We start from the raw sequence: 26,340 nt of genomic DNA, 5'->3' as shown, positions 1-26,340 counted from the left end.
TTTCTAATCTGGAAATTTCCGTGGAAACGGTGAGATGTGCTCAATCCCATCTTTAATGGTTGGTACAGAACTTAGTGTGGGGAAGCAGGAAAACACAGAAGAAGACAGGACGCATGTCTGAATGTGTGTTGACTCAGCAGGCTAATAATGAATTAAAATCCTGGGAATAATTCAAAGAAATCCTCTCAGAAACCCTCACTGTGTCATATTCCAGTAAGTGTCCTGTATATGAGACGTTTCCGACACAAACTAATGCAGAAAAGGGACCGAAACCTCCAGACTGCAGGAACACAGGAATGTCTCAAAATACTCCAACTGTCCCTTTGAAGGTGACCCATTTTCCTTTGTTTTTATTCTAAACCATAAACTCCCCTCCTCATTTTTACATCTGCAGAGCTGAAACCATCTCCCCTCCAAAGTGACACAACAACAAGAATAATAAGGCCACTTTTGCTGTTCTTTCTATAATAATCTATAGCAATCTATAATAATCTTGTTCTTCTTACACTCCTCACACATTTCAGGTAACACGTGAATACTGAAGCTTTTTCTTTTATTCACGTTTTATCATTAGTCCCAAATGTCCTCTCACAGCTGCATGTTTGTTTTCTACAGCAGCAGAACTCATATTAAAATCTCTTTCTGTTCCTCCAGATCACAGAGTGGACTAACCCTTAAAGAGATGATAATAAATACCGGAAGTAATTCATTCATTGTTCTTACTGGAATAAGCTGCATTTATGCGACGGGACAGTCTTTTATGAATGAAGCTCTGATTACCCTGTTGCTGAGGGGGAGGGAAAGGGAGGGTTGGGGGGGGGGGGGGGGCAGCAGGTCACGACGCACCGCGGGCACGCGCCCCGCCCACCTTTTCGGCGCACTTTATAACAGGACGCGGCGGAGCGCGGAGTGACCACTCCACGCTGTTGCAACCACGGCGGCCGATACAAGCCTGAGCGGGGAAGGAGCGACATGTACTGGGACACTTTGATCAAAGCTACAGACGGAAGCGCGGACTCCAAAGTAAAGGTAGGCTCTGACATTCAAACTTGTAAGAAACATCAATTCATCATGTTATTGAACTGTCATCTGACCTTCCCGAATTTTCCTAATTACTCAGTGGGATAAACACCAGTGGAAACTGTTTCAGTCCCACTAGTGTGAATATTTAGTGCATTTGTAATCTGAAGGCTTTTAATTCATTCCCAAAGATGAAAAAAGTTGTGATCATATGACTGCAGATGGAGGTTTGCCAGAGCGGATACTACACAGAAGACTTCAGGACGCAGGAAGTGCCAGCTGGCTTCGACTTTGCATCTTATGGTGAGTTCAGAGGATCCCTGTGAAGGTGCTTCGTCGCAGCTCTCCTCCTCATCCTGGCGGATGGGGCTGAGACTCTCAGATCAGACTCAGGGTTTGGTGTTTGTGCGGTCTGTTTCCTCTGAGGCCGAGCAGCTGAAGGACAAAGGAAACATGGTCGCAGACAGTGTCATCACATCTGTCAGAGCACTCTCTGAGTCCTTGACACGCCCGTGATTATGACTGTGTGAAATGGCCCGAATGGGCTGAGATCTGCAGAGACGGAGAGACGCAGGGTGGTCAGGTTAAAGACAGGCTCCGTGCTGCACTCCCCTCTCTGTCTTTCCTAATCCTTTCCTCCAGACTTCCTCCTCCAACAGATTTAGAGCCCTCGCCCCCACTCCCCATCCTTCCATCACCTCTCTGTCACACTCCCTCCACTGGCGTTTCCTCCCCCTCCCTGCCTTGTTTCCTCCGAGCTGCCTCCATCCACAGAGCTGAAAAACCTTACATAGCCGTAAAATCTCAATGCAGAGTTTCAGTTGGAGGTGTTTTCCCTTCTTTACTGCTGAACTGTTTTATGAAGAGACAAAACCCTCGGCTAAGTGCAAACCCATAGTCCTAATCACATGGCCTAATATTACATAAGTTTTATCATCTGGACACCAGCCTGGGTTTCAGTCTGGAGAAGAATCGCTGTGTTTAAAGTTGGCAGGATTAATAATCCAGAATGGGTTTGGTGCATCCTCCTTCACTGACCGCCTCTGTGTGTATTATTGTTGAACCTCCAGACTGCCCTGGTGAAGACCTGTCTTTTCTGTTAGACAGTAAAGTGCCCGGACAGCAGCAGCAGCAGTATGTGGCAGACAGCAGCTACCCAAAGGCTTCCCATCCTTATGAAACTAAAGGTAAAAACATGTACTGTGGAATACTTTGCTTGCTCATTGGAGTTGTGTCTTGTTGGTGTTTTTGACTTATCTTTGTGCTCTTTTACCCTCAGCGAGTGATGCTGCCCTCTTCAGCCTGGATGCATACCAGGAGTTCAGCTGGTGGGCATCGTATCCACAAGGTGAGCCCCCGACTCTCACGCTGAACTTTAAAGGAGACCTCTAACATTCGTATCATTATTCCGCTTTTAAAACTGTGACTTATCCAAACATAACTTTAGATCAGAGGCAGTCAGTGTCTGCTCTCTGTGACATCATACAGAGCCAGGAGAAGAACAAACTTTCTGGAACTGAGTGTTTAGAGCAGGCTGAAACCCGGGCGTTTAGCTAACAGGGCTGAGCTCATTATATGAAACTGTGAGCACTGTAGCATTAGTTATATGATAGAAAACAGAAGGTTGTCTTTAAAGGCTTTTGTTTTGGTGACTAACTCTCCTCCTGCTGCACAGATGGGCTGACAGTGGACCAGTCCCAAACTGGGTACCAGGAGCCTCCGCAGACGTACCCGAGCTTGGCGCCCCAGACCGGACAGTTCAGCCCAGCCGTGGAAGGCAGCCACAGCCCCTTCCTCACTGGAACGGGATCAAACACAGTACAAAGTAAGGCATTTCATTCATGACTTACTCTACACACCTTTTCAGTGATATTTGTAGTTCAGTGCGTGATTCTTCTGTTTGGTGCAGGTGAAGCAGATCAGAGCTACTTTGACTCTGAAGCTCAGAGGCAGTCCTCGTCCTATTGGCCCGAATACCCGTCCCCCAGCTTCACTGCCCCTCCATCACACCTTTCTCTGTCCTCATGCCCCTCAAACTCCGGCCTTCAGTCGTCAGAACAGTACTGTCCCCGTGTGGTCAAACGAAAAAGCACCCCTACCCAGAGGCTGGACAGAGAGGGGCAGATAACGGGAATGTCGGCTTATCCTGGTTAGAATTTGCTTGTTTGCTTGTTTTTCTTTTATATAATGAGACAAATCATTATAGTTCCAGCAGCTTTCTTTAACCTGAGTGATTTATAAACTTGTCATTCAGGTTCTGGTCCAATCCAGCTGTGGCAGTTTTTACTGGAGCTTCTGCTGGACTCTGCCTGCCGCACCTTCATCTCCTGGACAGGAGATGGATGGGAGTTCAAGATGTCTGACCCCACAGAGGTAAGGAAGCATCCTGTTCCAGATCAAACTCCCGCTGAGTACCAATAAAAGGTTATTTAGGTACTTCTGTCGGACTGTGTATTTGTCCAGGTTAAGAGTTTATATGAAAACTCGCTTGTAGAGTTTGGTTAAAAAATAAACTGCGGATGTTGAAACTTTGGACCATGTAATATAGCACTGAATGTATGGGGCCCTGCTTATATTACAGGGGTGTTTCACCTTCAGTGCTGTTACTGGTGCTACTGGCACTGGTGGAGCCAGTTGGCCTTCCTTTTGGGAAAGTGGAGAATGAAGCCAATGAAGAAGCTTCTTGGCTTCATTTAGGTGTGCAGGAAATCTTAGTGGCCACCCCTTGGCTCCGCCCCTGCCCATAGATAGATGTGTTACAGTACTCATTACACTACATTCATGTTTTTCTGCAGCATCACCTGACATTGATTGCCCTTGTATTTAACAGGATGATGTTGAAGCTTATTATTATTAGCACACATCAGATGGAGGACAATATCTTTCACAGGACGTTTCTATGTCCACAGCAAAGCTGGAGTTACCTGTCAGGAGGCTAATATTGAGTCAGCAACAGATCCAGCAGCCTTGCATTAATGTAATTACATTAATGCACTACTTACCAATCACTGCTCATAGCGCTCACATTCTTCTGGATTTGGAAGCACCTTCCTAAACTTTCTTGGTATAAAGTATGTAAAAAGGCCACAGAGCGTTTATCTGCTCTTTATAATTAATAAGATCCTGAACACAGGCCTGTAGTATCGGTACATGTATTTAAGTACAGTGTGAGAATATCACTACTTCACTTGTATTTTTCTGAGTATATGTTTTTGATGATCCTGCAGGTGGCCAAGCGCTGGGGTCAGTGCAAGAATAAGCCAAAGATGAACTATGAGAAGCTGAGCCGTGGCCTCCGTTACTACTACCACAAAAACATCATCCATAAGACGGCAGGCAAGCGCTACGTGTACCGCTTTGTCTGCGACATGCAGGGCATGCTGGGAAAGACGGCACAGGAGGTCCTGAGCAGTATGAACGTGCTACCCACAAACACAGAGTCCTGGCAGTGCTCGGGGGTACCGACGGCAGCGGCAGCTTCTGATCACAGCAGAGAAACGTGGGCGTCACAGTAGGGGGCGGAGCCTCAGTGCCCCCAGCTGGGAGTGACCTGAACATTTGAACCGAGTACCTCCGGAAAAGGCTGAACTTGTAGGCAGTTTACAGAGGCTGCATTTCAAGGAATAATAATTAAAAGTGTATACATCCATCGCGCAGCCACTCCTTAAGGACACTGTGTCACTTCTTAAATGATATTTGATACTAAGTGTTTCTAACCTCAGGTTGGTGTACCTGCAGCACAGAGAGCGGCTGATGCTTTTTGTGTCCGGGTCGTTCATTCATGTGTGGACGGATTTGTAAATAGTGTTTAAATGAACCCAATGCAGAGTTTTGTGCATTTATATTATATTTTTTTAAATACAAAACTCGTGTCTACCTCTGTTGCTACTCTGAATAACAAACTGGTGGTTTTCATGCATCACTGTGAAGCTTTCAGTGATGCGTGAGCATCATGTGTAAATAAACTGTATATAAACATTCAGTGAATTAAAATAAAGTCTCTCATCACAAAATGTGTTTTATTGAAACATTTTGAGTACTTCCTCTCTAATTATGAAAGTATAAAAAGCAGTCCCCATATTTTTTATTACTTTAAGTGATTACTTTCAGTACATCGTCTAAAATGAGTTGTCACACTCCTCCATCTTTAAGAAAGCTTTCCTCTGATTGGCTGCCCCTCACAAATATAAGATTTGAACAGCAGAAGAGTAAAGTAAAATGTGGCATTCAGACTGTACAGAAGCCTGAGAAATCTGCTGTTACTTTACATATGCTGCAATGACTGTGCTCACGTTTAATATGTGCCTCCACCTTTGCAGCAGTACATCATGACATATGGCAGAAAATCTGGAAACACATAGTGGGTCCCATATAAGTGCCACCCACACTGTAAACCCCGATAAGTTGAATCTACTTAAAAAAAACCCCAAGGTAACTCGTTGCCTTAAATTTTTTAAGTAATGAAACAGTTGAATGAGTGCAGTGGACTATGTTCAATGTACTTGAGGCCCTTCTGGAGTGGAATGGAAGATCTAAGTTGAATGTACTAATAACAGAGTTTCAGTAACTGAAGATACTCAGTTTATACCCCATACAGGTCACCAGCCTGTTGCAGGGCTAACACAGAGGGAGGGAGACAACCATTCACACTTAACCTAATCCCAGTAACTGCATGTCTTCAGATTGTGGGAGGAAACCCACACAGACACAGGGAGAACATGCAAACTCCACACAGCAGGAGGCCCAGGCCAAGGCGGAATCGAACTCTGGGTTCGATACTGCTGGGTTATCGAACCCAGCAGTACTAACCACTACACCACCATGCTGCTCAGTAACAAAAATATTTCTTACAATGTTGAACTGTGTCTGTTTATATTTGGTAAATAAACAATCATGATAAAACTCAGCCCTGCTGAACACTGGTACATTAACATTTACAAATAGCATTTGTCCATGACCCTACCCTAACCCCAACCCCAACCCCATGGAACAATAAAAAAAAACAAAAATCTGTACAAATAGAGAACCAGAGGGGGAACAAAAAACAAACAAAAATACCAAATATCTACTTTTTCAAACTCCACACAGCAAGAGGCCTGGGCCAAAATGGAAATGAACCCAGACCTTCTAGCTGTCATTCTGTGAGGTAGCAGCACTAACCACTACGCCACCGTGCTGCTGCGCACTAATTCAGTCTGTTAAACCGATATAAACTAGATTTTTAGCAGGTGCAAAGCCTGATGATATTAAGTTGTTTGAACTCAAACACATAATTACAATAAGATAGACCATCAAAAAGTACAGTCTCAGCATTAACAAGTAATGTTCACATTCTAGGTAATTTTAAGTAATATGATCTCAATATTTTTAAGTCGAATAAAAATCTGGGTTTACAGTGCACGCTACTCAAAGATACTTGCGGTACAGTGATCCATCCATCCATCCATCCATCCATCCATCTTCTGCTTATCAGAAGCAGAGAAAAGGATAAGTAGAAGAGGATGGATGGATGGATGGGCTAAGTGACTTCTGTGGTGCTGGTGTGGGCGGTGTCATGGGGCAAATGCTGCTGTAGCACCCCCTGGCAGATGGTGGTGGATTTCCAAGTCTAAACTTAAAATCGAAAAGAATTGATTTAGAAATCTTTATTTTAATTATGTGGGTTATTTTTCACAGACTAAAGATTTTTACATATGAATCCATGAAAAAAGAGACAAAGGTAACCAATCACCAGAATCACTGACAGCAGCACCTGAGAGACAAGCAGGGAGGTAATATTTACCAGGCAGCAGGTGGATACATGCATTATGACAGGTTTCAGTCCCAAGAAGATCAAATATTTGGCAGGAATGCACATTAGTCTCTCAGTGCATGTAAACGGATGATCCTGCTTTGCCTACAAGCATGTCAGCATGTCAGTACTTTGTAATGTGTTGTTGCAACAGCCAGTGCATCGCTCCTGTTGTGTGGTGTTTGTGTATGGACAGGATGTGCTGTCCCAAAATCATACAGCAGCTTTGTGTTGGCATGTGGTCGAAGGCAGAGGTGGCAAAAGTACACACATTCTGTACTTAAGTAGAAGTACAGATACTTGTGTTACAAATACTCCAGTAAAAGGTAAAGTACTGAATCAACTTTTTACTTAAGTAAAAGTAAAAGTGCAGGCTCTGAAATGTACTCAAAGTAAGAACATAAAGCAGCTCTTTCTTCCTATTTGTGTGCAACACTAACTGAACCTTATTAATATAATAATAATATAACAGTACACAGGAATACAAATATTATTCCAATCTAAATTTAAATTGTAATGAATACTCAGCTTGAATCTGTCATTTAGGACACCGGCAGTGAGAGAGAATTAAAAAGTAATATTTAATAATTAATTAATACTTAATTACACATTTAAAATCTTTGCTATAGCCTAAAGTGTAAAAATGAGAATAATCAGGGATTCAACAGGTGGAGGGACCCTAAGATTGGCTGTAGTGGCTTCACGTGCGGGAAAAAAATCACAATCATTTCTGCTGAGAGCTGCAGCAGCCGTGATCAGCTGACCTGCTGCTGCTCTGAGGTTTCAGAGCCGTCCTGGCTGATTTCCATCCCCACACTGACAGTAACTGTTTATACTGACAGCATACAGCTGGTATAAAGGTGGAATTCAGTGAATCAATCATCAGCTTAAATTCAAACTCATCTCTGCTGCACTGATGTAGCCGAACAATGAGCATGAACAGCACAGCTGCTCTGCACCAGTCCAATACTTACTGTAAACTCTCCACAGTGCTGCAAACTGACCTCTTTATCCGGCACTAAACTGCAGTATTTTCATGCAACCTTTGAATAACACTAAATTACTGTACCTCAGTTTGTTTTGCAGGACGTTTCACAAAAAAATAAAATCGTAATTTCGCATCATAAACAGATCCAAAGTCTGATTTAAAAATGAGGACGTTACATGTAAGCTTTAAACTTCCGGGTTATCAGATGCCACTGAGCAGTCCGTCCCTTTAAATCTATCCTCTCCTCTTCCTCTCGTCTCCATCTCCAACTTCTCTCTCTTTCTGGGAAATACAGAAGCTGGACCTTCAGCTCAGACACACTGTGTGACAAGCTGCACACAAACAGTTTGTGTGTTTGCGGATGTTTGTTGAGCTGATAAAAACACTGCATTTGAAATGGTATATTTCAAATACTCAGTTTAAGGTCTATCTCCTTCGTGCTCACGCCTCTTCAGCTGGATGCTGAAGAACAGCGGACAGACACCTGTAAATGATACATATTTGATTTTGATTTTTTTGCCTCTTTGATCTCTTTGTATGCGGTAAGTCCCGGTGATGGACACACCAATACGATTATCTTTTTTGTGTTATTGTTCCCTCCGATTAGGCTCGGGTCAGTCTGATGTTTGAAGGAGCAGTGATGAGAAATAATAACTTCCCTCACATGCCGAAAGTAGCGAGCCTGTTTAAAAGTGTAAGGAGTAAAAAGTACAGATATTTGTCAGATAAGTAAAGTAACGGGGTTCATGGAGCCTTGATATCTGTGAGCTACTGCACTACCTGTAGTCAGACATTAGAACACAGTGACCTGTTGTTGCTGCTGCTGTGTGTACATCCTACTCACAGCTCAGAGCGCTGATATTTCCCAGCAACTGTAAATGCGTCTTCCGGGTGCGCATTCTAGTCACCTTTCGATATTTTCGCGGGGAGCGCGGCAAAGGGCCGTTCTGCTGCTCAGTGTCTCAGAACTTCCTGGGTCACAAAATGCCACAAACAACTATAAAAATGGCTCTCGTGAGCGCCCTGGAGGACTTGTCAAAGGGGGACTTTGAGAAGTTCTGCCACCAGCTCCTGGACCGCAGACAGGAGCCGCGCGTCAAGCGCAACAAGGTGGAGGATAAGAACCGACTGCAGATCACAGATGTGCTGGTGTCCCATTTTACCGAGGAGGGGGCTCTCCGAGTGGCGGTGGAAATCCTGGAACAGATTGGCTGCAGCGAGGAGGCGCAGACACTCGGTGAGCGTCCAAGTTTCTGTCACTGCTAATTTCTACATTTGAGTAATTCATACAGAAACGTCACAGGGTAGATGTTCCGGGTGTGCACAAAGATCACTTTAAAAAGACACTTTAAACCAGCAGTAAACGATGTCGTTCGTTTACGTCCTAATCTGAATGCTGCTGTTAGATGAGACGTTATAAAAACAAGCCAAGATTTCTGAATCTCACACTGAGATAAAGAGTTAATTATGAAATAAACAAATCACTCAAAGCCAAGTTAAGCGTTCACGTGCAGCGCTGTGAAAGAGTATCTGCGCCCTTCCTGCACCCACCTGTACCTGTGGGCAAAAGTAACTGTCCCCTTCTGGGAAAATATTCTGTGGACTGACGAGGCAGAAGCTGAACTTTCTGGAAGGTCTGAGTCCTGTTACATCTGCATAAACTAACACAGGGTTTCATCAAAGAACATCACAGCAACAGTCAGACATGGAGGTGGGAGTGTGATGGTCTGGGGCTGCTTTGCTGCTTCAGGACGACCTGCTGTGACTAGTGAAACATGAGCGCACCTCATTTATGCAGCAGGACAAAGATGTGAAACACAGCAGCAGCTCCACCTCTGAATGGCTCAAACTAAACGAAGGTTTTGGAGCAGCTCAGTCAAAGTCTGGACTTAGATCAGACTGAGATGAGCTCAAACAGGCCATTCATGCTGGAAAACCCTCCAGTGTGGCTGAATTCAAACCATTCTGCAAAGAAGTGATGAGAAAGATTCAGTTATCAAAATGATTGACTGCAGTTCTTGCTGGGACAACCAGTCATTAGGTTTAGGGGGGGGAAATACGTTTCACTTTTTCAGATGTTTTTCTTTTCAGTCATGCAGACCGGTCTGAGCTGAGCTGCGTTAAGTGCAGTCCTGCAGCAACAAAGGGTCAGAGTTTACTTTTGTTGTATCTGTTTGAATAACTGGGTTACTGTATGCTATTTCCTGATTCAAACACAGAGGAGTGATGGGATCTCTGAACCCTCTGATCTTTTTGGAGGTAACAGCTGTGCAACATTCCGATGTAATGATGTGGTTCCTGATGTGTCCTAACTTGCTGAGCAGGAGCCTCGTTGAGTTTGTTGGAAATTGCATAACAGTACACAGCCTGGTTCATTACTGCAGCTGAGGTGGATTTCACAATAAAACTCTTCAGACTCTTTTTTTTTTGGAGAGGCAGCCATTAAGACTAAAGCTGCCCCCCTGCTACACCACAGAGTGCTAACAGTTCTGTTTCTTTTGTATTTTACAGTCAGCGAAGCAGGTGGAGGAAATTAGACATCTCATCTCAACAGTGAGTTGACCTGCCTGTGCTTTTTCTGCATGCGGCTAATTTGCTCATACAAAGAACTGCTGATTTATTTTTATGTTTTTCAGGTGACAGACCTCAACAGCAGCTGCCAAGGTGGAAGATTTAATGGGGAAGAGATCTGCCATTCACAGACAAGATCCAATGACTTATTCCAATGAGTTCATAACTGTCGTCTCATTAAAGCCTGAATCCTAAAAAGCTTCATAAAATAAAACCTCATTGTTAAATCATTTTCGTAATTGCCGTTCTTGTTTAATAACCTGCATTTTTTGTTCTTGTGGAACTTGCAGACTAAAAAGTTTGCATTGTTAAAAACTTAATAACCTTCCTGTCTCACACGGGACAGTCATCGCTGTTTTCTGTTATTATTGTTGCCAAACTGGATCATCCATCTGTCTTAGCTGAAGATTTAAATATGCCTCTCACTCCCTTATGAAAGCTTGTTTCTATTGATGCTTGTTTCCAACACTAAAAAACTCATTTTTTTTACCATCCATAACTCAAAATTTTGAGTTTTGGATTTTTCTTTTTTAGTGGTGGAAGCAAATGTCCATATTCCCCCAATCTGAACATTATGTCAAAATTGTGGACAGATCTTCAGAGAACACGGTATCCAGGTTGTCCCAAGAATCATGGAACATGAAGCAGGTAGAAGGAAGAAAACAAGAATAAAAGAGACTCAGCTGCTATAAGAAGGGTGTGATACTGAGGTGGTGTTCCTAAGAGCCTAAACTTTGACTTTGGACCCTTTTTGTAATTTGGAAACTGTCAAAGTGGGAATGATCTTGCTGAGAATAGTAACACTAACTGAAAGGGCCCACATCACTGTATTTTATACCATTATGCCTTTTATTTGTTAATTAATCATATTATTCTCATCAATTGATGAAACTGTGTTCCTAATAAAGAACTCTCCTACAAAACTAAATGTTCAGTTCAGTTTGTTATCAGGAAGCTGCAGTGAAAACTTCCTCTTCCTAAATGACACTGAGGCCGTTCCTGATACACACCACAATGGCAGGACCATCTGAATATTTCTGGATGTTTTAAGGACTCAGAGTTGTATTTGCAGTCTGGTGTATACAGTATGAGGAGGAGCCAGGACGGTCCCTGTGGAGCCCCCGTGCTGCTCATTAATGTCCCGGAAACACAGAAACCTGACACACTATGGCCTTTCTTCAGTCTGTGATCCAGGAAACAAAGGAAGAGTCTGCACCATCTCTGCGAGCTTGTCTTTGAGACGATTTAGGTAGAGGACAGTGTCATTTACTCCACTGTGTTTGTAACTGCAGGGGATCAAGTCTGTCTTTGACCTCAAGTCTCAGCAGGTGTAGAATCAGCTGTTCCAAGGTTTTTATGAGGCACAATTTAAGGGCCACTGGTCTGTAGTCATTTAGTTCAGCTGGACACTTTATCTTTGGTATCGGTACAACAACACAGTGCCGGCACCGCCCCAGCTGCAGGCTCAGGTTAAAGATCCTGTGGAGAGCTTGGCACAGTCGGGCAGCACAGTCCTTACGCAGCCTTGGACACACCATTAGGGCCAGCAGCCTTCTCAGAGCAGAGTCTTCAGTAAAGCAATCAGCCTGTCTGTCCATGCCCATCCTGTCCTCATCTGTTTGCAGCAGCACATTCTAATATGTGCAGTCCCTCAGAGCCTCAGCAGCATCAGGGGTCCATTTCAATACTCTGCTCCACTGCGCTGATCAAACGCTGGATATTGCCATGGATTATTTTTGCACTAACAGTGAGTGAGAATGTGAGATGCTGTAGAGCAGATTTATGAAATAAATTCAAAAACCTCAGCTATCATAGTGAGGACTCTTTTTAGGTCGTTTTTGCCTACCACGGCTGCAGATACTGCAGCTATTTGACCTTTTTTTTTTACTATTGAGCGCATCACATCCGATACTAACATTTCCGAAAGCACTTGAAAGCATCGCACAGTCTTTACAGCGGGTTCAAAAAGTAGGAGGAAGAGTGACCGCGGGAAACAACAGCAGTTACAAGCAGAGGTGTAGTGTTGGACGTCTCCGTGAAGAATGCCTCCTAAAACTATAAAGTCGGCTTTGGCAGAAGCTCTGGAGGACTTGTCGAAGGCGGACTTTGAGAAGTTCTGCCACAAGCTCCTGGACCGCAGACAGGAGCCGCGCGTAAAACGTAGCAAGGTGGAGGACAAAAGCCGACTGCAGATCACAGACGTGCTCGTTTCTCATTTCACCGAGGAGGGGGCTCTTCAGGTGGCCGTGGAGATCCTCAAAGAGATTGACTGCTGCGAGGAGGCGAAGCCGCTCGGTAAGACCAAAGCCTGAGATCTTTGATCTCTCGACCGGGCCTAAACGCTGCAGAGACCACGGCGAGAGCTCGGTGCCGCGGTTTAGTGACGGTATCATCGGAGTAAACCTAACTTAGGAACTACTGGCAGGGGCTGCTGATGTAATCACTCATTCATACAAAGAATAGAGTCTGAAAGTGCAGCAGAAAGGAAAATTAAAACCCTTTTCCGTCGCCAGCTCCTTTTTTTAGTTTCACTTTCGTTTTTTCTCCAGCCTTTCTTTTGTAACAGCTAACCGAGTCACTGTGATTGGACTGTACTCTCACTGGTGATGAGCACCGAGCACATTTGACCCCAAACTCCGGTTTGAGAGAGAAGTTCAGCGTGAGCGGGTCCAACACGGCGGGCGCTGCTGCGCGCTTCCGCGCCTCCCGTACGGATCTGAGGCAAAGCGACGTAAATCAGCAACGTCGGTGATCTGAACTACAGCCAGGATGAGAGATCGGGAGGCAAAACCTGCGGGTTTGTCGGCCATGAGACTTTCGTTTGTTTCTTTTCACTTATTTGTCTCGCGTTTTAATTTAAGTCGCTGGTTCGGTTTCGTGGCCCACTGAAAACGAATGAATCGGGTTTAGGAACACGCCCTGTTATAGGATGAACCCTGCACTTGGAGAAAAGATGATCCGGAAATGACAGACCCCTCTTGTATGGGGTAAGCTTTAGGGCGCAAGAAGACCTGCACGGATATGAAACTTTAACAAAACGGAATTAAGTGACGCGCCAGGATAAGAGGAGGAGGAGGCATGGTCAGGTGAAAAAACCTAAACGTGCTAAACTAAGAAAAAACGAAGTGACCCTTTAAATGAAGAAGGCGCAGGTTTATCAAGTGCAGCTCCATAACTCATAAGTCTGGATTCTTGTGTAATAACAGACCAATAAAATGTCCTGAGAGCGCTGATGGAGCTGAGGCGCCCCTGCAGAAACGTGGGTCACTGAGCTTTACCTTCACTCTTCTTTAATGCTCGGGAACATTAAACCTATGAAGTCATATTTTAATACTGCAGTTCTTAACTCTGTATGATACATTTAAATACATCACATTCCCATCAGCCTCTAACACCGTGTTTCCTAATTTTTGCAGAGACATTGGCCGGTGGACAGTCCTCTAAACCAGATCCCAGTGACGGTGAGATTATCTTTCTGAATATGGGACATGTCAGATTTGCTCTTTTATGTCTGTGTAGATTCTCAGTCATCCAGGTCATAGTAGTCTCTGGAGCTTGAAAAAGGCGACTGGACTTCTTTTTGTTTCTTGAAGACGTTTCACCTCTCATCTGAAAGGCTTCTTCAGTTCTCAACCAAATGGTGGAGAGACCCAGGTATTTAAACCCCTGTGGGCGTAGTCCCCTGGAGGTGGTTATGACCCTCTATTGATCATGTGCGTGAACACATGTGCCCAGGTGTGAAGGGGGCGTGGGTCATATTTAATCAGTGGTTTCAGTTGAAACCAATTTAGGACTCCGCTCCATTGTTTCCTGTGGCCTATTGAGGTCACTGGAACAAAGGTGTGAATGGGGGTTGAGACGTCTGGGAAGGGAGCTCAGGACAGCACTGTATGCGGGGGAAAGTTGGTGACGTAATCCACCTCCTCTGTTCAATGATGGTTGTTCACAGTGGACATAGATGGCTTCTTTCACTCCTCTTTCAAACCATCTGTTTTCCCTGTCCAAAATGTGGACATTGGCATCCTCAAAAGAGTGCCCTTTTTCCTTCAGATGCAGATGTACTGCTGAATCTTGTCCTGTCGAAGTGGCTCTTCTATGTTGTGCCATTCGTTTGTGAAGAGGCTGTTTGGTTTCACCAATGTAGAGGTCCGAGCACTCTTCACTGCACTGAACAGCATACACTACATCGCTGATCTTGTGTTTGGCGGGTTTGTCCTTGGGATGAACCAGTTTTTGTCTTAGGGTGTGACTTGGTTTGAAGTATACTGAGATGTCATGCTTGGAGAAAATTCTTCTGAGTTTCTCTGACAAGCCTGACACATATGGGATGACAATGTTGTTCCTCTTGTCCTTCCTATTCTCTGTAGTTTGTGTTTGGCCTTCATTCCTGTGCATCTTAGCTGATTTGATGAAGGCCCAGTTGGGGTAACCGCATACAGTGCTGTCCTGAGCTCCCTTCCCAGACGTCTCAACCCCCATTCACACCTTTGTTCCAGTGACCTCAATAGGCCACAGGAAACAATGGAGCGGAGTCTTAAATTGGTTTCAACTGAAACCACTGAATAAATATGACCCACGCCCCCTTCACACCTGGGCACATGTGTTCACGCACATGATCAATAGAGGGTCATAACCACCTCCAGGGGACTACGCCCACAGGGGTTTAAATACCTGGGTCTCTCCACCTTTTGGTTGAGAACTGAAGAAGCCTTTCGGATGAGAGGTGAAACGTCTTCAAGAAACAAAAAGAAGTCCAGTCGCCTTTTTTCAAGCTCCAGAGATTTGCTCTTTTAGTTTTTGAATGTCACATTAAACTTTATGCTTTGCCAAAATTACACAGTATGGGCTTCATGAAGAAGCTGTACAGCATTTCTGATTATTTCTCCTGAGTTCAGCCTCCTGCAGGTCATGTTTTTAAAGTCAGATATGAATCCAGAAAGGAGCAGTTACCTTAAAGAATAAGAAAGAAAGTCTGCTGATCATTTATATCACATGTATTTTATTAGAGTAGATCCAGTGACATGAAAAAGGATAGCGTTACACGAGCATCCACATTGATGCGCTGTCTGCAGAACCATTTTAGAGTCAGGTTTACTTGTTTTATCTTTATTTCATTTTGGACCGTCTGAGTCTGAGATCAGCCACGTCGGTGTGGCTCCAGCAGAGACAGATGTTAGTGGTGTTAGTGCCGAAAAGAAAAGCCATCATTTAGTTGGTGCATCAGCTGATCATTTCAAGTGTTTTTTGTGGAAAATGGAAATAAATGAGGTGCCCAGTTTTAAAACCATGAGTAGCCTCAGAACCTGTGAACAGAAGGAATTTATGCTATCAGTGTAAAATTGAGTGTCATCGATATTAATTGATCTACTTTTTCCTCTCTGTTTCAGCCTCAGGTGGAGCAGCTGGTGGATGTAAAATGGCAGACGGTAGGTGTACTGGAAGCAGGAAGTCGTCTCCCTGTAACTGATCCTGAATCAGCCTGTAACTTAGCATGTGATCCAGAGCAATGAAGGATGAATTACAAGGACACGTACTGCCTACCATCAAATCTAAGGCTCACTAATAGAGTTCCCATCGTTTGTGAATACAGATAATAGGAGAGACTGACCACGAGCAGCAGTCTGTTCTAACATCGTGTATCACTGTGAACTTCACCACAGTGCTGCAAACTAGCGATGCAGCCTGCATGAAACTGCCGAGCATGTTCATGCAGACTCTGAACAGCTCAAAGTTTCATTCAAGTTCATTAAACTTCAGTTTGTTATGCTGAACATTTCAACATGAAAAACTTTCAGCAACATATTGTATATAGATCCAAAATGGACGAGGACAAGTAAGCTTTCAAACATTACTCAGCAGTCCTCAGCTTTAAACACCTTCGTCTCTCCTGAGACGTCTTTCTCCATCTCTGAGGGAATTTTTGTCTTTCTGGGAAATGAAGCAACTCGCAGACACACTGTGTGACAAACTGCACACAAACGGTTTGTGTGTTTGCTGATAGAAATGTTGCATTTGAAACTGCCTCGCACTTTAAACCCATTACTCCCTTTGTGCTCGCTCCTCTGCTGCAGCACTAGCTGGATGCTGAAGTACCACCTACCACAACTTGTGGGCGCCAAAACCCCCCTGAGAACAGTACGATAACTGAAGCGTCTCTTCGTGTGTGCTGAGCACCGGTGATGGATGCACCAACAGGATTGTCTTCTGTGTGTTACCTTTGGTTCGATGTTTGAAGGCGCGCAGTGACCGTAAATAATAACTAAGGTCATGAACCTGTTTGGAAAAAGTTAGAGTTAGAAAGCAGAGATCTTCGTGTTAAAATGTAGGGAGTAAAAGTTTTCAGGAAAAGAAATACTTGAGGACAGATATGTGAAAATTCTACTAAAGTACATTAATGAAGTATTTGTACTTTGTTCTCATATCTAATGATTAGGAGGTACATAAAAGTGGCAGCATGCGGGCGCCTGGGTGGCTTAGTGGTGAAGCCGGCGACCACATACATATGCTGCGTTGCGGTGCGGTACGGGCGGGTTCGCGTCCCGGCCTGTTGCCAGTTTGCCCGCGTATCTTTCCCCCATTTCCTGTCTCTCTCTCCACTGCTAACCAAAGCTGCTGTGGCCAAAAACGCAAAAAAAAAAAAGTGGCAGCATGTGATGTTCCCAAAATATTTGTGGTGACAGTACCTGATGTACCACTTCCCATATTTCATCTTTGTATTTTATTTACTAGTGACTGCAAGTCTTTGATCTATGAAATATCCTGAACTTCTGACATGAAAGGATAATAATGTGAATGCTGTGGTAGTTCATGCATCTCCTCATTAGCCCCACACAGAACCTCAGCACCCTCGGTCATCCTTAAATGCCTGGATGACATAAAGACATCATTCACATTTAAATAGAAAATCAAAAGGAAAAACTGTCTGTTTTTAACATTTAATGAATTTATGAAATAAATCAAAAATTTCAGGCATTTTGTTATGAAATCATAGTGAATGAAAGCTTCGTATCATCACCTGTCCTGATCTGTCTTTGTTGTTTCTGTCCTTTCTCTTCAGGAAAGCATTTTGTGGACAAACACAGACTCGACCTGATCCGGAGAGTGAGCAACATCTCCTCCATTCTGGATGAGCTCTATGACAATGAAGTGGTCAACCAAGAAGTTTACGACCGGATCAGAGCTCTGCCGACCTCTCAGGACAGGATGAGGGAGCTCTACAGGTGTTCCATGAATGCTGAGAAAGCCAAAGACATCTTCTATAAAATCCTTTTAGCAAATGAGAAGTTTCTCATCGAAGAGCTCGTTACAAAGAAGTAAATCTGTAAAAAAAAAAAAAAAAAAGAAAGAAATTAAGAAATTTAGACCAAATTTATATAATCTACCTGAACGTGTTTACTTTAAAAAAGTGGAGATGTCTTTTCTATGTGGGGGTTTATAAAATCTTTCCTGTTATATACTTAAATTTGGGGGCACTGTTATGACTTTGCTCCCCCGAGAGCCTCCTCTAACTGAGCCGTTTCATAGGAAACACTTTGGACGTTTGAACATTTTTATTAGAAATTGAAATCTGTATAATGAATTCACGATGTCACTGACATGTTTTTATCCAGCAGCCAGATTCTGGAGTCTGTTTTTAAATTTATCTTCTGTAACGTAAAACAGGAAGAAAAGATTTATTATCCTTAATAGTAAATTTTTTCCTTGTCCTAAGAATTAGTTTTGTTTTGTAATTTGATCATGAAATAAAATGTTTCTTATTTTCAGGGTTATTTTTATTCTCATTTGGTCATTTTGACCAAAAAATTAATAAAATAAGAATTTACACTATGTGGGAGGCAGAAAATCAGAATATTCATTCAGAAAGGAAACATCCATAATGGTAAAAACAATGCGTACAATGTAACCATTTTTAATAACGTTTGTAAAAAGGTGAAGTCATAATCCTACTTACTTGCTTAATACTATTGACCCTGTTGTGGATTTAGCTGCAACATCTGTTTTTAAAGGAAAAATGCCCAGACGTCCGATTTGAACTTCATCTTGCTTTTACTAGAACTGCATCTAATTAATACATTTATACAACACACTTGTTCGGCTGGCTAACATGCTTAAAACTAGCTAACAACATTGTCTTCTTCGCCTCTGCCCAAACGCGAGGCAACACCGCCATCTAGTGGGGAATCTAAATGCATATATTTGAAGGAAAAACACGTTCTGGAATAAATGAAATATGTTACATTAATATCTTTTATCAGTAAACTATTAACTAAATTATTGGTTCTGTGTGTTTAAATTAATTTGTAAAACACATTCAATAACCTCTCACATAACTAATTTGCACCTAAACCATTTGTTACTAAATATTCAACATCCTCCCCCCCAGAAGACAGTTTAAGCAATAATTTCAAAAGGATATAGTAGCTGAACTGGTCTTCTTAATGTTGTCCCAGTTGAAGTACGCACAGCGCAGGATCTGACTAGTCCATCTCTTCCTGGGAACACTTCCGTAATTAGTCCTGTTTTCCATGTTAGACGTGGCATCTTGTCATCTCCAATTAGAACTAGATCTCCTGTTTTGAGTTGCATTGGATTTGGGGTTTGACGAGTGTGTGCAGATCTGAGGTCCTGCAAATACTCCCTCCTCCATCGGTTCCAAAATTCATTTACAAGTCTGTGACGGTATTTCCATCTTCGGGTCAGCTCTTCTTTGTTTGCATTTGTTGTCTGACCTTCTGCAGAAAATGGCTTTGGTGGTAAAGAGGTGAGTCTTTTCCCAATCAGGAAATGAGCTGGCGTCAGAGGTAGAGGTTCTTTCAAATCATTGTACACAAATGTGAGTGGTCTTGAGTTGATAGTGGCTTCTATTTCTGTCAATAGAGAAGTTAACTCTTCAAAACGCAAAGATGCTCTGCCCATGACTCTTTTGAGGCATCCCTTTACAGAACGCACTAATCTTTCCCAAAACCCGCCCCACCAAGCTGCTCTCTCCACAATAAATTTCCACTTGATTCCTCTTTCAGAAAAATATTCGAACAGCTCAGGCTCTTTCATAGCTTTCCACAGGTCCTTTAGATCTTGATCAGCCCGTTTGAAAGTTTTTGCATTGTCCGAGTAGATTATTCTGCATAGTCCCCTCCGTGAAACAAATCTTTTGAGTGCCAAGAGGAAACTTTCTGTTGATAGACTCGACACTAATTCCAGGTGCACTGCACGTGTCACTGCACAGGTGAAAAGTGCGACATACGCTTTCTCTGTAGTGTTCTTTGTCTTTACGAACAGTGGGCCTGCAAAGTCTACACCTGTGATTTCAAAGGGCGGTGCTTCCGTAACTCTGTCTTTGGGTAGAGGCGCAGCTGTTTGCTGTGCTGCTTTCACTTTGAATCTTTTACAGATAGTACAATCTGAAATACATTTTTTGACAAGCTGTCTTGCACGTGGAATCCAGTATTTCTCTCGCAGATGAACAAGAGTGTCTCTTACGCCTGAATGCATAACCTTTTTGTGACTGTATTCCATCAGAAGTCGTGCAAATCTGTGACTTGAGGGTAGCAACCATGGGTGTTGCTCACTGAAACTCATGTCCGATTGTTGCAGCCTTCCTCCTACACAGATTAAACCGTGCTCGTCCAGAAATGGTTTAAAGTCTCTCAATTTTGAGTTTTTGTTCACATTTTCTCCAGTTTTCAACTCTTTTATTTCCCTTTCAAAACTGCTAAGTTGTGCTTCACGTATCCAGACCTTTTCAGCTTCTGATATTTCCTTTGCTGTTATTTCTCCAGCTTTTCTTTGATTTGAACGACAGTTGTGAAGAAATCTTTGAATCCATGCAGTTATTCTTAGAATAGTTTGTAGTTTGCTGTACCTTTCCAGTTGAAGCAATGGCTCAGATTCTACTCTTTCACTGTTACTGAGATGTACTGTGACTTGACTTGCCTTTAACTCCGCTTTAACCTCTTCTTCTGAAAACATGTTTTCTGTTGTCTCTGGCGGGGTGGTTTGATGCTCCCTTTCTTTCAAAAATTGTGGGCCTGACCACCAGAGCTCTTCTTCTTTCAGCCTTGTTGCAGACTGACCTCTTGTTGTGAGATCAGCTGGGTTAAGTTTCCCATTACAATGTGTCCATAGTTCCGGAGGTGTCAAAGTTTGTATCTCCATGACCCTGTTCGCAACAAACTGTTTCCATTTCTTTGATGAGCTGCGAATCCAATGGATCACTATCATGGAGTCTGACCACATTTTGAGTTGGCTGAGTTGCATATTTAGTGCATTCAAAAGGTTATTTGCCAACCTTGCTCCAATCAAGGCTCCCATTAATTCCAACCGTGGAAGTGTTATTGTTTTGATTGGTGCCACTCTTGACTTGGACGCTACCAGCGTGGTAACAGTCTCTTCTTCTGGTGTTTGTCCTTGCAGGTACGCAACTGCGCCATAGGCCCTTTCGCTTGCATCTGTGAAAACATGGAGAACTTGTGATTTACCTGACAGGTTTTCTGTTCCATACCACCTTGGAATGACTATTTGGTGGATCTGAGGAAGCTCCATGCACCACTGTTGCCATGCTTGTGAAAGGTCTGGAGGCAGCTCGTCATCCCAGCTCAGGCCCCTTCGCCACATTTCTTGAAACAAACATTTTACTCGAATAGTAAATGGCGTTAGGAATCCTATGGGATCAAAGATTCTGGCGGATGATCTCAAAACACTCCTCTTTGTGTTCTCTTTTCCTTTCAGAATGCTCATCAAGTGTTTGAGGTCAAATGCAAAGTCGTCTGTGTCCGGTCTCCACACCAAACCAAGTACCTTGAGCACAGCTCCATGTGCTTCTGTTTCTTGTGTAAAATCAAGGCTGCTGTTTGACCACTTAGTTTGCAGTTCATGGGAGTTTGTTGTCCACTTACACAGGTTCATGTTGGCAGCCGCCAATATCTCTCTCGCTCTTGTAGTAAGTTTGTATGCCTCTTCTGCATTGCTTGAACTAGCAATCAGATCATCCACATAAAGTGAGTCTCTCATTAGCTTTACTGTATCTGGTTGGTCAGCTTGATATTTTTCTAGATGATGTCTGATTGTGGCTGCAAGTAAGAATGGACTTGAAGTTACTCCAAACACAACACGTGCCATTCTCATTATGCGTGTGTTGGTGCCTTCAGAATCTGGGGGTCCTGTAAACCACAAAAATCTCACAGCATTTCTGTCACTCTCAGTAATGGATATCTGCAGGAAAGCCTTTGTAATGTCTGCTGTGAAAGCTACTGAATTTTGTCTGAATCTGATTAAAATGCTTATGAGGTCAGCATTCAGGTTTGGGCCAGGTAATAAACAGTCATTTAAAGAAGAACAACCTTCTTCACGTGATGAAGCATCAAAAACTACCCTTAATTTGGTAGTTACCTTGTCCTCTCTGATTACAGCATGATGAGGCAAGTAGTATGTTACATTCTCTGCCTCTGCTGAATAGCTGCTCTCTGGCACATCTTCACATATTCCCTGCTCTTTGTATTCTTCTATTACATCATTGTATCTTTTGAACAGCGTTACATCAGATTTCAGTTTTCTTTTCAAGCTTTCAAACCTTTTCTCTGCAACCTTCTTGTTGTCTGCTAGCTTGGGTGTGTCTTGTCGCCATGGCAATGCAACTTCATACCGCTCATTTATGAATCTGACTGACCTGTCAAAGCTCTCTTGTGCTTTCTTGTCATCAGGTGTTTCCTCACCTTTGGTAGAAATTCCCAGTGACTCTATTTCCCAAAATGCTTTTAGCTGGTTTGAGATCTCCAATGAGTCTTCACTGAGTCCAATGTGCATACATGCTGCTTCATTCATACTGGACATGACAACTGGTCCTTGCACTGCCCAGCCAAATCTGGTTTCAATAGCAACTAATGCATCTGACAGTCTTTCAGTTTTGCCTGTGACTATTTTCCAGTAGTAATCTGCTCCGATCAGTACTGACAGCTCTAAATCGTCCTTGTCTCCTGTTGACACATCTGCTACCGGTAGCCCTTTTTTCTCCAGCTGCTGTTGGATGTGTTTACTGGGTATTTTCATGACTGCAGTACACAGCTGCGGCGTTTGAACAGCTTCAATCTCAATTTCCTGATCTTTGGTTCTCACATTCTCCAGGACTAGTTTTATGACGTTGCATTTAGTGGTCACAGGGTTCTTAGAGCCAAACGTGTGCAGGTTCAGTGTTTCTTGGTTCACCACTGGCAGTTTTAAATCCTTCACTTGTTTCTCCTGAACAAAACTCCGTTGGCTTCCTCCATCAATCAAGCAACGCACAAGCTTCTTTCCACCGGGTCCTTCAACCCTCGCTCTCACAGTTTGCAACAATACTGTTTCACATTTTTCAGTCGGGTTTGCTGCGTGTGGAATGACTGACGAGACTACAGCATCACTTGTGTTCTCTGCAGCATCAGTGTTTTCTAACGGTTGTTCACCTTTGTCACACACTACCGCATGATGTCTTCTACCACAATCAGTGCATGTCACATTTTTCAATCTGCAGTCTCGAGCAAGATGTCTTGGTTTTAGGCATATAAAACACCTTCCTGCTTTCTTTAGCTTTTCCTTCCTGCTTGTGACTGTGTCTTCTGTGCACTGTTCTGACTTGTGGCTGGTACTGTTACAGAATATGCAACTGGGCACAAGGGGTGTATTTGAACTGCCTGTGTGGAGGGCTGCTGCTGATGGCACGTTAGCTCTTTTCCACTTATCTCTGCTTAAATCTGGTTTGCAGTGTTGTTTCTGCATGCCATGTGCATCTTTAAAAGTCTCGCTTGGTTTTGTCAAATGGGCAGCACGTTCTCTGCTTTCAACTTCTTGTTGCAAAAATTTAACAAGATCATCAACATCCCATGCTTGCCCGATATCTGTTTTGCGTGTATACTCAAGGGCAAGGTCATCAGGAATCATTTTGAGCAGTATGGGGCACAGTAAACCGCCATAACTATCTGACACAACACCTAAAGCTTCTAGGCTTCTTATTTGTACTTCAACATCATCAAAAAGTTGTCTCAAAGCGACAATGTCTGCGCTTCTTTTTACTGGGCTTAGATTCAGTAATTTAGACATATGCGCACTTACAATGAGATCTTTCCTTCCAAATCTTTGCTTAAGCATGTCTACTGCAGTATCATAGTTCGTGTCAGTTACCTTCAGCCCTGCAACAGCTCGTGCAGCTGGCCCGATGAGATATGACTTCAGGTAGGTGAATCTTTCAGTTTTGCTCAAGTCTGGGTTTCGGTGAATAGCGTTTTCGAACTGGTCCCAAAACTCTTGCCACATGCATACTTCTCCATTGTATTTGCTTATTGAGAGCTTGGGTAGTTTTACAGAGGGTCTGCTTGCTGTTGACCGTGTACTTGCGTCACTCAGTCGTTGTGGACGCGTTTCTATGGCAGCGTCCCCTCCCGGTTCAAGTTGTTGTATGGCAGCCCTTTCAATCGCTCTCTCCGCTCGCGTGCGCCATAAGCTCGTGTTGTCTTGATACTCCATTGTCCTCATCATGTCCGCATCTAACTCCTCCAATGCGATCTCCTGCTCTATACCGGGTTCAATGTCTTGCAGGCTTTTCTCCTTCTGCGATAAAATGGCTAACAGCTCTTGCAAACGATCACTGTTCACATTACTTTTACTTGTTTCATCCTGAATATTTTGCAGCAGCTTCGTAACGGACGCCCGCAGCACAGTCCGCTTCTGTTTTAACCTTTGTAGTCGCTCCGTCATTTTTTCCTTTTCGTTTGTCGTTGTTACAGCTATCGGCTTGATCCCAACAAAGATCCTTTTTCACACGTCCTGTCCCGGGTTTCGGCACCAAAAAAATGTTGTGGATTTAGCTGCAACATCTGTTTTTAAAGGAAAAATGCCCAGACGTCCGATTTGAACTTCATCTTGCTTTTACTAGAACTGCATCTAATTAATACATTTATACAACACACTTGTTCGGCTGGCTAACATGCTTAAAACTAGCTAACAACATTGTCTTCTTCGCCTCTGCCCAAACGCGAGGCAACACCGCCATCTAGTGGGGAATCTAAATGCATATATTTGAAGGAAAAACACGTTCTGGAATAAATGAAATATGTTACATTAATATCTTTTATCAGTAAACTATTAACTAAATTATTGGTTCTGTGTGTTTAAATTAATTTGTAAAACACATTCAATAACCTCTCACATAACTAATTTGCACCTAAACCATTTGTTACTAAATATTCAACAGACCCATTTACTGTTTGTAAACAATGATGACGTAGGTAGCGATGCACGCGCATTTTGGAAACGGAAGTACGGCGGAGTTCAATAGTGTTTCAATCTACAAGAAGGGATTATCAATGAAAGATCGTCAAAAATACCTGCAAAAATTAATTTTGACCACCAGCAACCGACTCCGATCCCTGTGGTACGTTAGCAAGTGCCCCAGTATCCGTGGGCGGATATATATACACGTGTATTTGGTGCAGAAACCCAGCATATACACCGGAGAGAGGTTGCAGCGCATAGAAGTCACTGGATGCTTACAATTATTATTACAATTGCTTGCGGCCGTGTACCGAACACCAAATATCAGGACACAGACTCGGAGTTTTGTGTCTTGAAGGCAGAAGTTCTTCCAAGTCAAAGACAAGGAAACAGGAGCGCTGTGTATGAGGCTCGGGTCACTGTAAACAAGTCAGAGAACTACGTCCTCACAGCGGATTGTACCTGCATGGCAGCCTGAGTACTTCATCAAACTGCTTTTCTAGCTTGTTAAGAGTTTTCCGGCTGCAGATATTATTGATTTACAATGATACAATATATATACTGCTCCAGTCACACTGTGAGACTCACTCAACCATTCATATGTGAGTCTGCTCAGACTTTTGACTGGCACTGCATTTTGTAATCTATAGTGCGATTAAATAATTTAAAAATCAGGACTCTGAGTCAGTGATGCCTCACCTGTAAATAGCCAGCCACACTACAGTTTAAAAGCCAAATAGCCTACCAGCTAATGCTGTTTAATTTAGATACCTGACATCCCGGTATAAACACCGGAAGATAAATAACTTTACCTGATATAAAATGGGCGCTTCAAAGGTGAGCATTTCTGATCCTCTCAGTCCTGATCGTGTCCTCAGTCCAATTTTTATCAATACATTTGATGGCTTGCAGCCAGTTTTCTCTTAAACAGCCGTGATCCCGTGGGATTCAGTACAACTTCAGTCCACTGTTGGTAGAGTAGAAATTCTGACAGCCAAACACGCAACAGCAGACATTTTGATGCTGATATCACTTTTAAATCACGTTTAAACGCTGCGCAGTCTCCTCGTTCTTACTGATTTGAATGGAGTAGCAGTTCACTTCTGTTGCCAAAAAGCGCGCATCTTTTGATGACGTAGGTTGTAAATGGGTCTATAAAGGTTAAAAATTCAGCTAAAGTACCTGAAACAAATGCTTATTATTCAGAATCATATAAATGATGTCATTGGTCATAATCGTGTGCATTAGGTTAATGTTGCAGCTGCAGATGTTTTTTTTTTCTTTTAATTTATTTAACCTTTATTTATACAGGTAATCCCATTGAGACTCAGTGTCTCATTTGCAAGAGAGACCTGTTTCCAAAACATACTAAATTTACAACAATAAAATAAATAGTAAATAAAATGCCAAATGTTTACATAGTCATACAAAACAAGAACAGGGTCCCAGTGATGATGTAACAAAATCGCTTACAAGTATTTTAAAGTCAGTGGGTGAGAGCTGCAGGTCCTTCTGTAGTGTGTTCTTGAAGATGGAGCAGAAAAGGAGAAAGCCTTTTTTCCAAGCTCTGTACGAACAGATGGAACAATGAAGGTAATAAGTTTCTGGGAACGTAGATTGTGACTACTTTGTTTACATAGCATGTAGCATGTAGATCTGAATTTCTTAGCTCCTGTTAGATGCCTATAGCTATAATAAAGCAGCATATATTCATAGTTTTGCATTTTTA

At 43.0% G+C, this 26,340-nt stretch overlaps 2 protein-coding genes across 3 annotated transcripts; both read left to right on the top strand.

Annotated features, from left to right (window-relative positions):
- The first annotated feature begins 900 nt into the window (after nt 1–900).
- etsrp (ETS1-related protein) lies at nt 901–4,999 on the top strand. Of its 2 annotated transcripts, none has more exons than XM_030750405.1 (8): nt 901–1,029; nt 1,242–1,323; nt 2,124–2,207; nt 2,300–2,368; nt 2,696–2,845; nt 2,930–3,169; nt 3,275–3,393; nt 4,248–4,999. In XM_030750405.1, the coding sequence occupies exons 1-8, from the start codon at nt 973–975 to the stop codon at nt 4,533–4,535; spliced, it is 1,089 nt and encodes a 362-aa protein (XP_030606265.1). In that variant the 5' UTR covers nt 901–972; the 3' UTR covers nt 4,536–4,999. The 2 variants fall into 2 exon arrangements, with proteins under 2 accessions (XP_030606265.1, XP_030606264.1); XM_030750404.1 differs by having other exon boundaries at nt 2,091–2,207.
- Nucleotides 5,000–12,302: 7,303 nt separating this feature from the next.
- pycard (PYD and CARD domain containing) lies at nt 12,303–17,752 on the top strand. The gene is made up of 4 exons (XM_030749234.1): nt 12,303–12,665; nt 13,787–13,831; nt 15,758–15,796; nt 17,428–17,752. Exons 1-4 carry the CDS (start codon nt 12,413–12,415, stop codon nt 17,685–17,687), a joined length of 597 nt encoding a protein of 198 aa, XP_030605094.1. The 5' UTR covers nt 12,303–12,412; the 3' UTR covers nt 17,688–17,752.
- The last annotated feature ends 8,588 nt before the right edge of the window (nt 17,753–26,340 follow it).

Source organism: Archocentrus centrarchus, chromosome 16, assembly GCF_007364275.1.
Source record: "Archocentrus centrarchus isolate MPI-CPG fArcCen1 chromosome 16, fArcCen1, whole genome shotgun sequence".
Lineage (NCBI taxonomy): Eukaryota > Metazoa > Chordata > Actinopteri > Cichliformes > Cichlidae > Archocentrus > Archocentrus centrarchus.
The sequence above is the reverse complement of the archived record's forward strand: the minus strand, read 5'-3'. Positions and strand labels throughout refer to the sequence as shown.

Coding starts and splice junctions, on each gene's coding strand:
- etsrp (XM_030750404.1), top strand. CDS start 973: ATGTACTGGGACACTTTGATCAAAGCTACAGACGGAAGCGCGGACTCC. Junction 2,846..2,929: donor GGGATCAAACACAGTACAAA/GTAAGGCATTTC, acceptor TGTTTGGTGCAG/GTGAAGCAGATCAGAGCTAC. Junction 3,394..4,247: donor AGATGTCTGACCCCACAGAG/GTAAGGAAGCAT, acceptor ATGATCCTGCAG/GTGGCCAAGCGCTGGGGTCA.
- pycard (XM_030749234.1), top strand. CDS start 12,413: ATGCCTCCTAAAACTATAAAGTCGGCTTTGGCAGAAGCTCTGGAGGAC. Junction 12,666..13,786: donor CGAGGAGGCGAAGCCGCTCG/GTAAGACCAAAG, acceptor TAATTTTTGCAG/AGACATTGGCCGGTGGACAG. Junction 15,797..17,427: donor TGGATGTAAAATGGCAGACG/GTAGGTGTACTG, acceptor CTTTCTCTTCAG/GAAAGCATTTTGTGGACAAA.